The sequence below is a fragment of the Mesoplodon bidens genome (genome assembly GCF_964165515.1).
Source record: "Mesoplodon bidens genome assembly, chromosome: 5".
Lineage (NCBI taxonomy): Eukaryota > Metazoa > Chordata > Mammalia > Artiodactyla > Ziphiidae > Mesoplodon > Mesoplodon bidens.
Window position 1 is genome coordinate 111,379,783 of NC_138161.1, and position 12,016 is coordinate 111,391,798.

The window sequence follows — 12,016 nt, forward strand, 5'->3', positions numbered from 1 at the left end:
CGCACGCCCAGCTCACGCGGTTCCTCTCGGCCCCGGATGTGACTGTTTGGCTGAGGCGCCTCCCCCACTACGCTAGATGGGATGGGCGCCCACGGGTGAGGTCATTACCAGGCGCCTAGGAGGGAAGGTGGAAGCGCAGGTATGAGGCTATCGCCGGTGGGTTCCAGGCTATCCTCCGGTGCCTTTTCCCCTTTTTAGTCTAGTGGTTTCGCGTCGGCTTTTCTGGACCACTTTTCCTATAAGTTTTCGCTGAGTTATTTGGGTCCCTGCTTCGCCTTTCCAATCTAACGCATGAAATTTCCCTCTCCTTATTAGCCAGTCCTTTGGCAGGTGAGGTCGTGTTTTTCTGGTCAGGCCCTCTTGTTCTCCCTTAGTACCAGTGCTCATCAGAACGTGTGTCCCAGCGTGTATACAGCATGTGAGGTCGCCACATTTGAACACCTTCCCCACCCCACCCCCACCCCCAGTGTTTGGATAACCTTAAAGTGCCGTTTAAGTGCTTATTAAGTGCTACATTCTTTTGGACAAAATGTGGCTTTTCCTAGTCTTTCCTACTAACCCACGATTGGTAGGCGAATTAAAGCAGTGTGTTTTTAACTAATGAGACATTCCAATAGGGAGAATGACATGGAGGCTATAATTATAGAAGGCTTCTTGAAAGGGAGAGTTTCAGCATTATTTAGTCATATTGCGTTTTCCTAGGTGGCCAGAACGTTTTCTGACAGCCTTTAAAGAATGCTTGGTACGAGAAAATAGTATCTATCATGTGAGCCAGGCAACCTACTCAGGCCCTTTACAGGGGTGTTTATATAACTCTCGAAGCAACTCTGAGATAATTATTATAATAATAGGTTTCACAGATTCCTTTAGTAGTCAATTCCACTGTCTTGCCTTTATGTAGTAAGGAATCTTTCCAAAAGCTCCCTTGCTGTGTATAGTTCATTTCTTGTTCTCCAGTAAAAACAAAAGAACAGCACCTACCATCTCTACTCTCTGATGGGTGGTGTTTGGTTATTACTTGCCAGTCCCTTCTTCCCAGATGTTTTTTCCTCCAAGCTTAGTAAACGCAGATTCTTTTCATTCTTACTAGTGCCAGTGCCACAGCCCTCCAGCCACTTCGGTTGCTATCTAGCTTCTCCACATCGAGACCAACTTTGGAAAACTCAAACATGTCAAGAAAAGTTGACCTATACTTATTACAGTGATAGTGACTATCACATTATTTAGATCTCAGGCTACGGAGTTTTATTTATTATTCATTTTTCAGCTTTCTGCCGTCAGAGGAAGACGGTCCAAGTTTTGTCTGGAAAGGCACTGAAGTTTCTTTTACAGCTTCAGGGATAAGTAGAGTCAGTCCATCCAAGAAGGGGACAAAGAACAGACAGAATGAACAGCTTTAAAGGCACAGACACTTGAAAAGGACAAATGGATACATGGAGGTATGACAGGAGTGTTTAGAGTAGAGAGCATTCAGTGATTAAAGACATTGCCCTCTATCCTGTCTGCCATGGTGTGAGGTAGAGCCTTTGAAGGATCTGATGAAATAATTCTGGCAAATCTTGTCCAGTCAGTGAGGTGACTTTTTGTGGCAAAGTACCCCCCAAGTGGCCCAGGTAGGATTTCAAAGTAGGAAAAGATTTCCTTTATCACTACCTCCTTTTCTTTCTTGCCTGCTCATCACCCTCCTGACCATGTCCCCTCCCCCATGTTCAGTACCCTCTTTCTGCCCTCTCACTGTTTAGAACTTCCATCTTTGCACTGCACCCTTTATAAAAATGTTCTCATAGTACCCCACCTTCCTCGCCCCCTCTCACTCCATGATCTCATTAGGTGTTAGAAGGAAGGAATCCATTATCTCATTAAACTAATTCACACTGGGATATGATTAATTGCTGTGCTTGACCCTTCAGGCATCTACCTAGGAGAAAAGCTAGTTGACTTGATCCCTGAGTGTGGGGATAGTGGCACTTAGCTATTTCCAGGTAGGCTTTCCAGTCCCAGTAAAAGAAAAACAAGAAACAGTGGCTTGCCAACTCATTTCTGAAAGATTATTTTGATTTAAGCTATATGTAGTTAATTTTTCCCACTACCTCGTACCACAACAGTCTGATTGTTTAACACTTTTTGATGGTGATCTTTGAATGTGTTTCAAATAATAACAAATAATTTTAATTTTGTAGACTAAGTAAACAGGTGATCTGGGGGGCTCTCGTTGAATCCCTGATCAATACTCTGCATGATAAAATTAAAAGCCTCAGAATGTATGGATTTCTGGGGCTTTCCCAACTCTTTTTCCTAACATTCCCCATAATAGGTCTCTATTTTAATTTTTCTGATTAGCTAGGTGATCGGTGAACATCATCCATGTGGTGTAGAGATTAGAAGTTTAATTTGCTCTTTACTCTGGTGCATAGAGGTTAAGGTAGAGCTGACCTTGGACTTGTGAGAGTAATAGTCCAAGAGTTACTACTGCTTCCATTATGGAAAAATTTACAGGAACTGTGTTGTTGTCTATAATAGTCTCTTTAAGTACAAAATTCATTTATTGCCTAACTTCTCACACTTTGGGGTGGAGTTTAACCAAATGTATCTTTAAAATTGAGTTAATCTTTCCTGGAAAAGAGTTACATTAGGAAGAAAACCTGCTAAAACTTTTGTCTGCTAGTCAGCATTTACTTAGGTCCCTTGTGAGTAGATCTGTGATGGAGAAATAGAAGTACTAGAAACCCTGCCTCATTCTTGTCTTAGCAAAAGCCTAATATATCCCAACAGGGATCCAAAACCTATATGGACACAAAATCCTAAAGCTGTAGGGGGCAGACTTCTGGACTTTAAAGTTAATTCATTGTAGAAAAATTAAAACTCTGACTTAGGAAATAAGTGGTCAATACCTTAAAGATTCATGACAGAGTTAAATAAAACTATTTGTAACTTTTCAGTGATTAATTCAAATTTCATATTTTAAGGTAGGATATTGTATTTATCATACAAGTCAATAGTCACCACAAATGACAGTTCCTAAGCCTAAATAATATTAATACCTTTCATTTTAAATTGTGTTAAGTGTCCTTTTTCCTTGGTTTATCTGGAACATTTGGCAAAAGTCTTTGTTATGGTAGAAAATTATTTAACTACTATTTCAGTACTTGTTGGCAAAAATCAGACCACCAGAGTTCCCTGTCTTTATCTCCCTTTGAGTCATTTCCTCTCCAGACCTCTCCTTTAAAACTTATTTGTTGGGCTTCCCTGGTGGCACAGTGGTTGAGAGTCCACCTGCCGAGGCAGGGGACACGGGTTCGTGCCCCGCTCCGGGAAGATCCCACATGCCGCGGAGGGGCTGGGCCCGTGAGCCATGGCCGCTGGGCCTGCGCGTCCGGAGCCTGTGCTCCGCAACGGGAGAGGCCACAACAGTGAGAGGCCCGCGTACCGCAAAAAAAAAACCCAACAAAAAAACGTATTTGTTTCAGTCTCTATTTAATTAGCTTCCTCTGTTTACTAATTGAGTGCTTCTGCTGAAATTTAAAAATGTATCTTTTTGTCTTTTTTCCATTTTATCTATATGAAAATTGCTATATCTGATTTTGTGATCTTGTTTCTGTTACTTCAATTACTATTAGATTGGTGATTTTTTGCAGTCTAGTTAGTGATTTTGTGTGTGTGTGTGGCTAAAAGTGGAGGAAATAACCTTTGTGTTGGGATAGAAATTTTAGGCAGATCACCAGATTATTTTAAATTATTTTTCAAAACAATTTTAGGAAATTTATCTCTGTACAATTGAACTAAATTCAGGTATTGTATCTGAAAATAGTAAAGCAACTATGGCAGTTTCTTACTAGATAAATTCTCCCTTGTCTTGTGGAATGAAAAATTAAATTTATCTACATAGATTTGTTTGCTTCCTTTTGACCACTTGGAGAGTTATATAAATTGCCCGAATTTCCTGTTTTGCTTTGCACAGGAGGTAGTTACGACAGGGGTAGTATTATGTGGCAGTTACAATTATAGATACAGGCTGCCTAGCATATCAGGAAACTAAATTTTGCACATAAATACTACTGTTATATAAGTTCAAGTAGGTGATGTGATTAAAAATATGTGAATGTATTTAGAAGCAGTAATGAATTATTAGCAGCTTTCGGTCGTTTTCTGCACTTTCAAAGAATACTAACAAGTTAAACCTGTTGTCAAGTAGAATTGCTAGAAAAAGGTCTTCATTGTTTGGAAGTTTAGGATCCCTTTATATTAGATCCCAAGTACAAATCCTAAGAGCCAGGTGACTTTGGGAAAATTATTTAACATTTCTGAGACTCAGTTTTATTACCTGTAAAATGGAATAATATTTACCAATCAGAAGTGTTGTTTTGAGAATAAAATTAAATAATGTACTGAATTAGTCTCCGATGGTAAGACCCAAGGGTTTGCATTTTTAACCAGTTCCCCTGATGATTATTGGTGTAGTACAGGTTCTCAAATTCTATCATACATCAGAATCACCCGGAGGGCTTGTTAAAACACACTGCTGGGGGCTTCCCTGGTGGCGCAGTGGTTGAGAGTCCGCCTGCCGATGCAGGGGACACAGGTTAGTGCCCCGCTCCGGGAAGATCCCACATGCCACGGAGCGGCTGGGCCCGTGAGCCATGGCCGCTGCGCCTGCGCGTCTGGAGCCTGTGCTCCGCAGCGGGAGAGGCCACAACAGTGAGAGGCCCGCGTACCGCAAACAAAACTAAACAAAACAAAACACATTGCTGGGTGCCAACCCCAGAGTTTCTGATTCAGTGGGTCTAGAGTGGGGTCCAACAATTTATATTTCTAACAAGTTCCTAGGTGATGCTAATGCTCCTGGAGACTATACTTTGAGGACCATTTGTGTAGTATATATGATGCCACTTTGACTAGCCTAATAAAAGTAAGAAAAGTGACAATGGTAATATTTGTTGAGCCCTCATTACGTACCAGGCACTGTTATATGTGCTTGACATTTATTATGTCATTTAATCCGATCCTGTGAAATAGATGTTATTATTACCCCCATTTTATCGAGAATGAAAGTGAATTATAGAGAGATTCAGTAATGTGCCCAAAGTTGCCCAGCTGATAGGTAATAGAGCTATTCAAACCCAGAGAGTCTAGTTCCAGAGCTCATTCTCTATAAACATTATTCAGATAAAGGATATAATCTGATGATTGTGCAGCCCTTTCTTAAAAAGGATTTTTCTTAATTTACAATAAATATATTTATTGTTTATTCTTATGTGAGCCTCACATCAAAGGCTGGAGGACCAGGCTTACCTGTGCCCCTGATTGCAAGGAAAGCCCATGTAGGCATGTGCCAGCCAGGTGCACCACAATCTTGTGTTCAACTAGGCTTTGTAGGCTTGATCTTCAAATGTCTTTTTTTACTGATTGAGTTTTTTAGATGTCTTTTAATATTTAAATGAAATATTGCTTACTGAATTTGTCTCTCGTGAAGTTCTTATATAAAACATGAGATTATAATTTTTCCCCCTTCTTCACAGAGTCATCTGGGCCATTATGGCAGTCAAGTGGACTGGTGGACATTTTTCTCCTGTTCTCTGCCTGAATGCAAGTCAAGAAGGGCTAGTGGCTTCTGGAGCAGAAGGTGGAGATCTCATGGTTTGGGGTGAAGATGGGACTCCATTAGGACACACACGCTTCCAAGGGGCAGACGATGTTACCAGTGTCTTATTTGCTCCCTCCTGCCCCACCAAGCTCTATGCCTCACATGCAGAAACCATTAGCATACTGGATGTCAGGTCTCTCAAAGGATCCTTGGACGATTTTCATGTGAATGAAGAAGAAATCAACTGTGTTTCGTTGAATGAAACTGAAAACCTTCTGGCTTCTGCTGATGACTCTGGAACAATCAAAATCCTAGACTTGGAAAATAAGAAGGTTAGCAGATCACTGAAGAGACATTCCAATATCTGTTCTTCTGTAGCTTTTCGGCCTCAAAGACCTCAGAGCCTGGTGTCATGTGGACTGGATATGCAGGTGATGTCTTGCAGAGAGTACTTGGGTAATTTCTAGATGGGATTTGATAACAGAATCAAATTATTAATTGGGCTAAATATATCTTTCCATTTTCTATTCTCTACTAACATGTCTTATGTATTTATGAACCATAAGCTTTACTTCTACTGCATGTTTAATGCTAACTTGACAAAGTCTAGTAGATTTTATTTACAGAGTAATTATTAATCTTTTACTCTTCCTTTCTCTATGCTTTAAGACATTCTTAAAACATGAGAATTCAAATATTTGATTCTAAACATCTGTTTAAACAAAGTCGTGCTAAAGTCAGAGTTTATCACCCACTCTCTACAAAGTCTGTTGTTTAAAAAAAAAAAAAGTTGGAGGGCCTGGACCTATTATTGTTTTTACTCTAAAAATCACCGGAGTGAGAATAGTCATGGCTTCTCTTTGGTGAGCATTTACTACTTCCCACTGCTTTACATATATTAGTTTTCATTCTAATCATACCCTGATCATTACTATTTCTTTTTTAGAAATGAGGAAACTGAGATTCAAGTTAAGTTTCCCCACAGCTGTCTGAATTGGGATTCAAACCTCAATCTCTCTGGCTTAAAAGTCTATATTTTTTCTCTGTGGTACCAGAGATATTTAAACAGAGTATCATCGATAATGTGGTAGAAACAGTTCTTGGTATGGGAACAGATGACTTCTAGAAAAAGAACCATTGTTTATTAATTATGTCTGCCCAGCACTGTTGTAGGCATTTAATCTACATTCCCAACTATATATTAGTATCTTCTAAGACTTGTGGCCATTTCTTGGCCAGTGGTCATTCCCTCCTCTACCCTCCATTCCCTCCTCTACCCTCCACACCTCCTTATAATTTAGAAATAATGAGGCTAATTTTAGTTGTTGTCACTATGACTGCCACCCCCTCTCCCCAAACTACTGGCATTTAGTAGGAAGAATTGGTAGTTGACCTGCAGTGCTGGGGCAGCCCCTAAACAATAAAGAATTATCCGACCAAAAATTTGTAGTGCCTCTATTGAGAATCATTTTATACCTACAAGGCACAGTGACCCCATAACCTCTAAACTCCTTTTCTACTCCTAGGTCTTGTCCAAAACTTTTATAAACCTCCTACATTTTCTATCCTAGTGGAGATAATCTGCTTACTTGGTTGGGCAGAAAAACCTACACAACCAGTCAGATATCTGTTTTAAGTAGGCAGATTGTACATTGTCTCTTTGACTAGTCATTCTTTCATCCTAAAGCTATACCAGTTTTCAGTCACTGGTTCATTAATTAACTACTAGGCATGGCAATAAACAATTAGGTGTGCAGCGATCACAGATTAGATAAGAAGCAGGAATCCAGAATTTACCATTTTACCTCCAGTTCTAGATGAGAATGTTTAGTGGCAGGCAGCTGCTAGAGAACAGTATAGGAAATAAATGTTTTGTGAGAAGAAGGCAATTGCTTTTTTTTTTCCTTTTTTTTTTTTTTGTTAAGCCAAATTAAGTCCGTTTTGAGGATCATTCTTTTTTTTTTGAGGTACACGGGCCTCTCACTGTTGTGGCCTCTCCCGTTGCAGAGCACAGGCTCCGGACACGCAGGCTCAGCGGCCATGGCTCACGGGCCTAGCCGCTCCGCGGCATGTGGGATCTTCCCAGACAGGGGCACGAACCGGTGTCCCCTGCATCGGCAGGTGGACTCTCAACCACTGTGCCACCAGGGAAGCCCTTTCCTTTTTTTTTAGTAATTGCTTTTTGATTTGACTGTCAAGAATTGCTAAAAATTCACTGTAGATTAACTTCTGCATTGGGTTGTGATATAACAACAGTGGCTAAGATAATACAGCCATGCTTTTAAAAAATTACTTCTTTAACTGACGTTGAAACTATAATTTCTTCCAATTTATCAGTATTTCTTAAAACCTGGTTATCTAGTATTTTTCTAAACCTTAAGAATAGCTAGTCTATGGCAGAGTCCAAGAGTGTAGGCATAATAGTGGAAGGGAGTTCTTATCAGATTAACGATGAGTTATTTCTTTCTGAACAAGTGTGTTTTATCTCAAGGCAGGAATTGAATTATTGCCACATATAATAGATGCGTTCAACACACCTATCTTTGTTATTATACAAATTATAAAAATTATACCCTTTGATTTAGATAGGTTTAAATAGGCACTGCAGGCTTCCTTGGTGGTACAGTGGTTAAGAATCCGCCTGCCAATGCAGGGGACATGGGTTTGAGCCCTGGTCCCGGAAGATCCCACATGCCGTGGAACAACTAAGCGCATGCGCCACAACTGCTGAGCCTGCGCTCTAGAGCCCGAGAGCCACGACTACTGAGCCCGCGTGCATAGAGCCTGTGCTCTGCAAGAAGAGAAGCCACTGCAATGAGAAGCCCACACACCGCAATGAAGAGCAGCCCCCACTCACCGCATCTAGAGAAAGCCCTGTGCAGCAACAAAGACCCAATGCAGCCATAAATAAATAAATAAATAAATATTTAAAAATAAATAAATAAAAAATAAAATTAAATAGGCAATGCTTACTCAAAGAGGCAGGGATCTTAAGAATGAAGTGTGATTTATTAAGACACTTGAGACTGCTTAATCTTTTATTAAATAGGCCCCAAATAATATTCATAATATATGTATAAGGTATAAAAAATAACATTAAACAAATACATGTGTACCACCACTCAAATATAGTTTTTTCTTGTAAGGACCTTTGGAAATTTGAAGCCATCATGAATTTCTGTAGGATACACATTGGTTTTCTTTCTCTCTCATTTCCACATTTGAAAATAAATGGTTCAAAGGTTTGTTCTTTCTGGAGTTTGAAAGATCTCTAGTACAGAACTTAAGGACTGGGACAGTAGAGGAGCCTTTTTTTTTCCCCCCCTTGAAAATGAATCTTTTATGTGGAAAGAAATGTTTTTGTAGGAGAAATTTTTGAGCAGGGTCACTTTGATATGCTTGCATTCACTTCTGAACGTTTGCCAGTTGTCCACTTTCTCTCCCTTTGACGTTTTATTGGACCTTAAGCCCTGAACTCTTGTATACTTTTCCTTCAAATCAATTTTCTTTGATATTCTTTTCCTTTAATACCTTACCTCTCTTGCTTAGGGTAATACTGCTTGATCAGGTGGTTGAGAAATTGTGAGATACCTTGGACTCTTGGGCAGTTAGGAAGAGTAAAGAAGTACAAAGGGAATGTCCAGGCAGGAACAATCTGGGAATCTTCAACACTTGGAAATGACTGCTGGGTTGGTAGAATCCGAAATGGCTATTAACACGTTTAGATGATTTAAGTAAATACAAAAATGTTTAAGCTGCTGAAAACACTTTGGGTGTAGTTCATGTTTGGATGTCTTAGGGCAGAAAATATAATCCAGGCATTATGGGGCTATGTGAAAAAGAACTTGGGGATACCTGCCATACAGTGAAGCTAGTAGATTTTGGAATGTCCATTTTCCACGTGTTCAGGTTTTTTATAGAGATTGTTGCCATGTCAAGTTTTTTTTTTTTTTTTTTGGCTGCGTTGGGGCTTCGTTGCTGCACACGGGCTTTCCCTAGTTGCGGTGAGTAGGGGCTACTGTTGGTTGCAGTGTGCGGGCTTCTCATTGCGGTGGCTTCTCTTGTTGCGGAGCACGGGCTCTAGGCACGCGGGCTACAGTAGTCGTGGCGCGCAGACTCTAGAGTGCAGGCTCAGTAGTGTGGTACACGGGTTTAGTTGTTCTGTGGCATGTGGGAACTTCCCGCACCAGGGATCAAACCCACGTCCCCTGTATTGGCAGGTGGATTCTTAACCACTGTGCCACTAGGGAATTCCCTCAAGTTTTATTCCTCATTCATTTTTGTTATATTTTCTGATTTTTAAAATTTTACTTTATTTCAATTTATTAGTATTTTGACTTCACCCATATGTATAACAATTGCTGGCCTCTTGGTATAATGTTATAAATCCAATCCAAAGAGATTTTCAGTGTTTTCCCTAGTATAAGCAGAATATAAGTGTTACTCGATGTTGCTTCTTTTGAAAGTAGGCCGAGTTAAAGGAAGTTACCTTGAATAGAAAACCAAATCCTTAATATAATCAACAGTAGTAATCTTGTCAATTCAGATCTGTGCTTTTGACTAAAGAAGGTCATGCTTATTCTAGTGTCCATTTAAAATTGTGAGTCATAATTCAGGGATAGTACTAGGGGGTAAAATATAGCTGTCTGTTCTCTCTGAAAGTATGAAGAATATTTTCTTTTTCAAATTGGTTGCTACGGGAAGAAAATTGCTAGATAATAGAGTAAAATCAGTTCACAGAGTTTATTGTTTTGTTTTAAACAGTTTTTAATTAGCATTTAATTTAAATTCGCTTAGTAGGTCCAAGATCATGATAGGGAACAAGAACAAAAAGCTAAGTATACCAGGATGTCAAATTAGTCAACAGACTGGTTTAGAATTTCTGCTCTTTTCTCCAGGTACTATGCTAGGCATTAGCAAAGATGAATTAAATCTCAAGAAACTGAAAAGCTAGTAGTATATGTCAATTAATAGAACAGGAATTAAATATGGGAAAGAGAGAAGGGGGCTGGAATAGTTAGGAAAGCCTTCCTAGAGGGACACAATTTGAGCTATGCCCCTAGGATTAGTAATTTGGGTAATGTGAAAGGAAAGGAAAAGCATTCCAGATAAAAATGATTTCAGTGGTATTCTAGTTTAGTTTATTTAGTTGATAGGTACTTCTACTTTAACAAGCATAGACGAAAATTAATAAATTTCATAATCTTCAATTTCACCTGCAGAGATCAGGGTAGAATGACTCAAAGAAACTGGCATCTGCTTAAGAATTTGGATTACACTTTAATGAGTTTGTTAATCGAAAATTACTCAGGATCTTATTTTCTAAATTCTATCTTCCTTACTGCCCATTGGCATTCTAGTTTTGGCACCAGGGTTGCATCCCACTGGCATGTCGTGGTGCCATCTGAATTTTTTTTTTAATATTGCTGGAAATGTATCCTACTAATCATTCTCAGACTACTTTGATGATTTTGTTAGAAGTGGCATAAGCATGTTAGTTAAACAAACTGACTAGAACCGTAACTATGTAACTTCCTCTCATTTAAAGGTGATGCTGTGGAACCTTCAGAAAGCCCGGCCACTCTGGATTACAAATTTGCAGGAGGATGAAACAGAAGAAATGGAAGACCCACAATCACCTGGTCAGCTTTTAAACCCTGCCCTAGCCCACTCTGTGTCTGTGGCATCGTGTGGCAATATTTTTAGTTGTGGTGCAGAAGATGGTAAGATTCGAATCTTTAGGGTGATAGGAGTCAAGTGTGAACAGGAACTGGGATTTAAGGGCCACACCTTAGGGGTATCCCATGTCTGCTTTCTGCCAGAATCCTATTTGCTGCTTACTGGAGGGAATGATGGGAAGATAATGTTGTGGGATGTAAGCAGTGAAGTTGAGAAAAAACAGAAGAGTCCTACAAAACATACCCACAAGAAGAAAACCAAAAGGGCAGCTTATACCAAGCAGGGTGGAAACACTCATGCTTCAGTAGCAGGTGAAGACGAACATGGCAAAATTTTACCAAAGTTAAGTATTGAACATGGAGAGAAAGTGAACTGGCTCTTGAGTACAAAAATAAAAGGATACCAAAATATATTGGTAGCTGATCAAACTAATTGTATATCTGTATATACCTTAAAAGAATTTTAAATCCAATAAAACATTTGAAAAACTGCAGAACTTTTTATGGGTTAAAAAAATCCTGATTCTTTGTTTGAACTATTTGTCATATATGGAAATAATACCGTTCCATCATAAAATATTAAAACATTTGAGCAAAAGGAGATAATTGGGTAACACTTCTTATAGTAAATGACATATTAAAATTTGGAGAATGAGAACTAATATTCACTGAGTACTGATTGTGTACCAGCCATTGTACATGTTTCCTTTCTTATTCCAAATCAGTGAAGTGGGTTACTTTGTTCATTTTTGCCACA

General features: G+C 39.4%; 1 protein-coding gene across 3 annotated transcripts; it reads left to right on the forward strand.

Annotated features, from left to right (window-relative positions):
- Nucleotides 1–76: 76 nt before the first annotated feature.
- WDR53 (WD repeat domain 53) lies at nucleotides 77–11,770 on the forward strand. Of its 3 annotated transcripts, none has more exons than XM_081235936.1 (3): nucleotides 77–139; nucleotides 5,517–6,012; nucleotides 11,130–11,741. In XM_081235936.1, the coding sequence occupies exons 2-3, from the start codon at nucleotides 5,533–5,535 to the stop codon at nucleotides 11,724–11,726; spliced, it is 1,077 nt and encodes a 358-aa protein (XP_081092062.1). In that variant the 5' UTR covers nucleotides 77–139; nucleotides 5,517–5,532; the 3' UTR covers nucleotides 11,727–11,741. The 3 variants fall into 3 exon arrangements, with proteins under 3 accessions (XP_081092062.1, XP_081092063.1, XP_081092061.1); XM_081235937.1 differs by lacking the exon at nucleotides 77–139 and adding an exon at nucleotides 1,279–1,439 and having other exon boundaries at nucleotides 5,517–5,913; nucleotides 11,130–11,770; XM_081235935.1 differs by lacking the exon at nucleotides 77–139 and adding an exon at nucleotides 1,281–1,439 and having other exon boundaries at nucleotides 11,130–11,770.
- The last annotated feature ends 246 nt before the right edge of the window (nucleotides 11,771–12,016 follow it).

Coding starts and splice junctions, on each gene's coding strand:
- WDR53 (XM_081235935.1), top strand. Junction 6,013..11,129: donor CATGTGGACTGGATATGCAG/GTGATGTCTTGC, acceptor TCTCATTTAAAG/GTGATGCTGTGGAACCTTCA.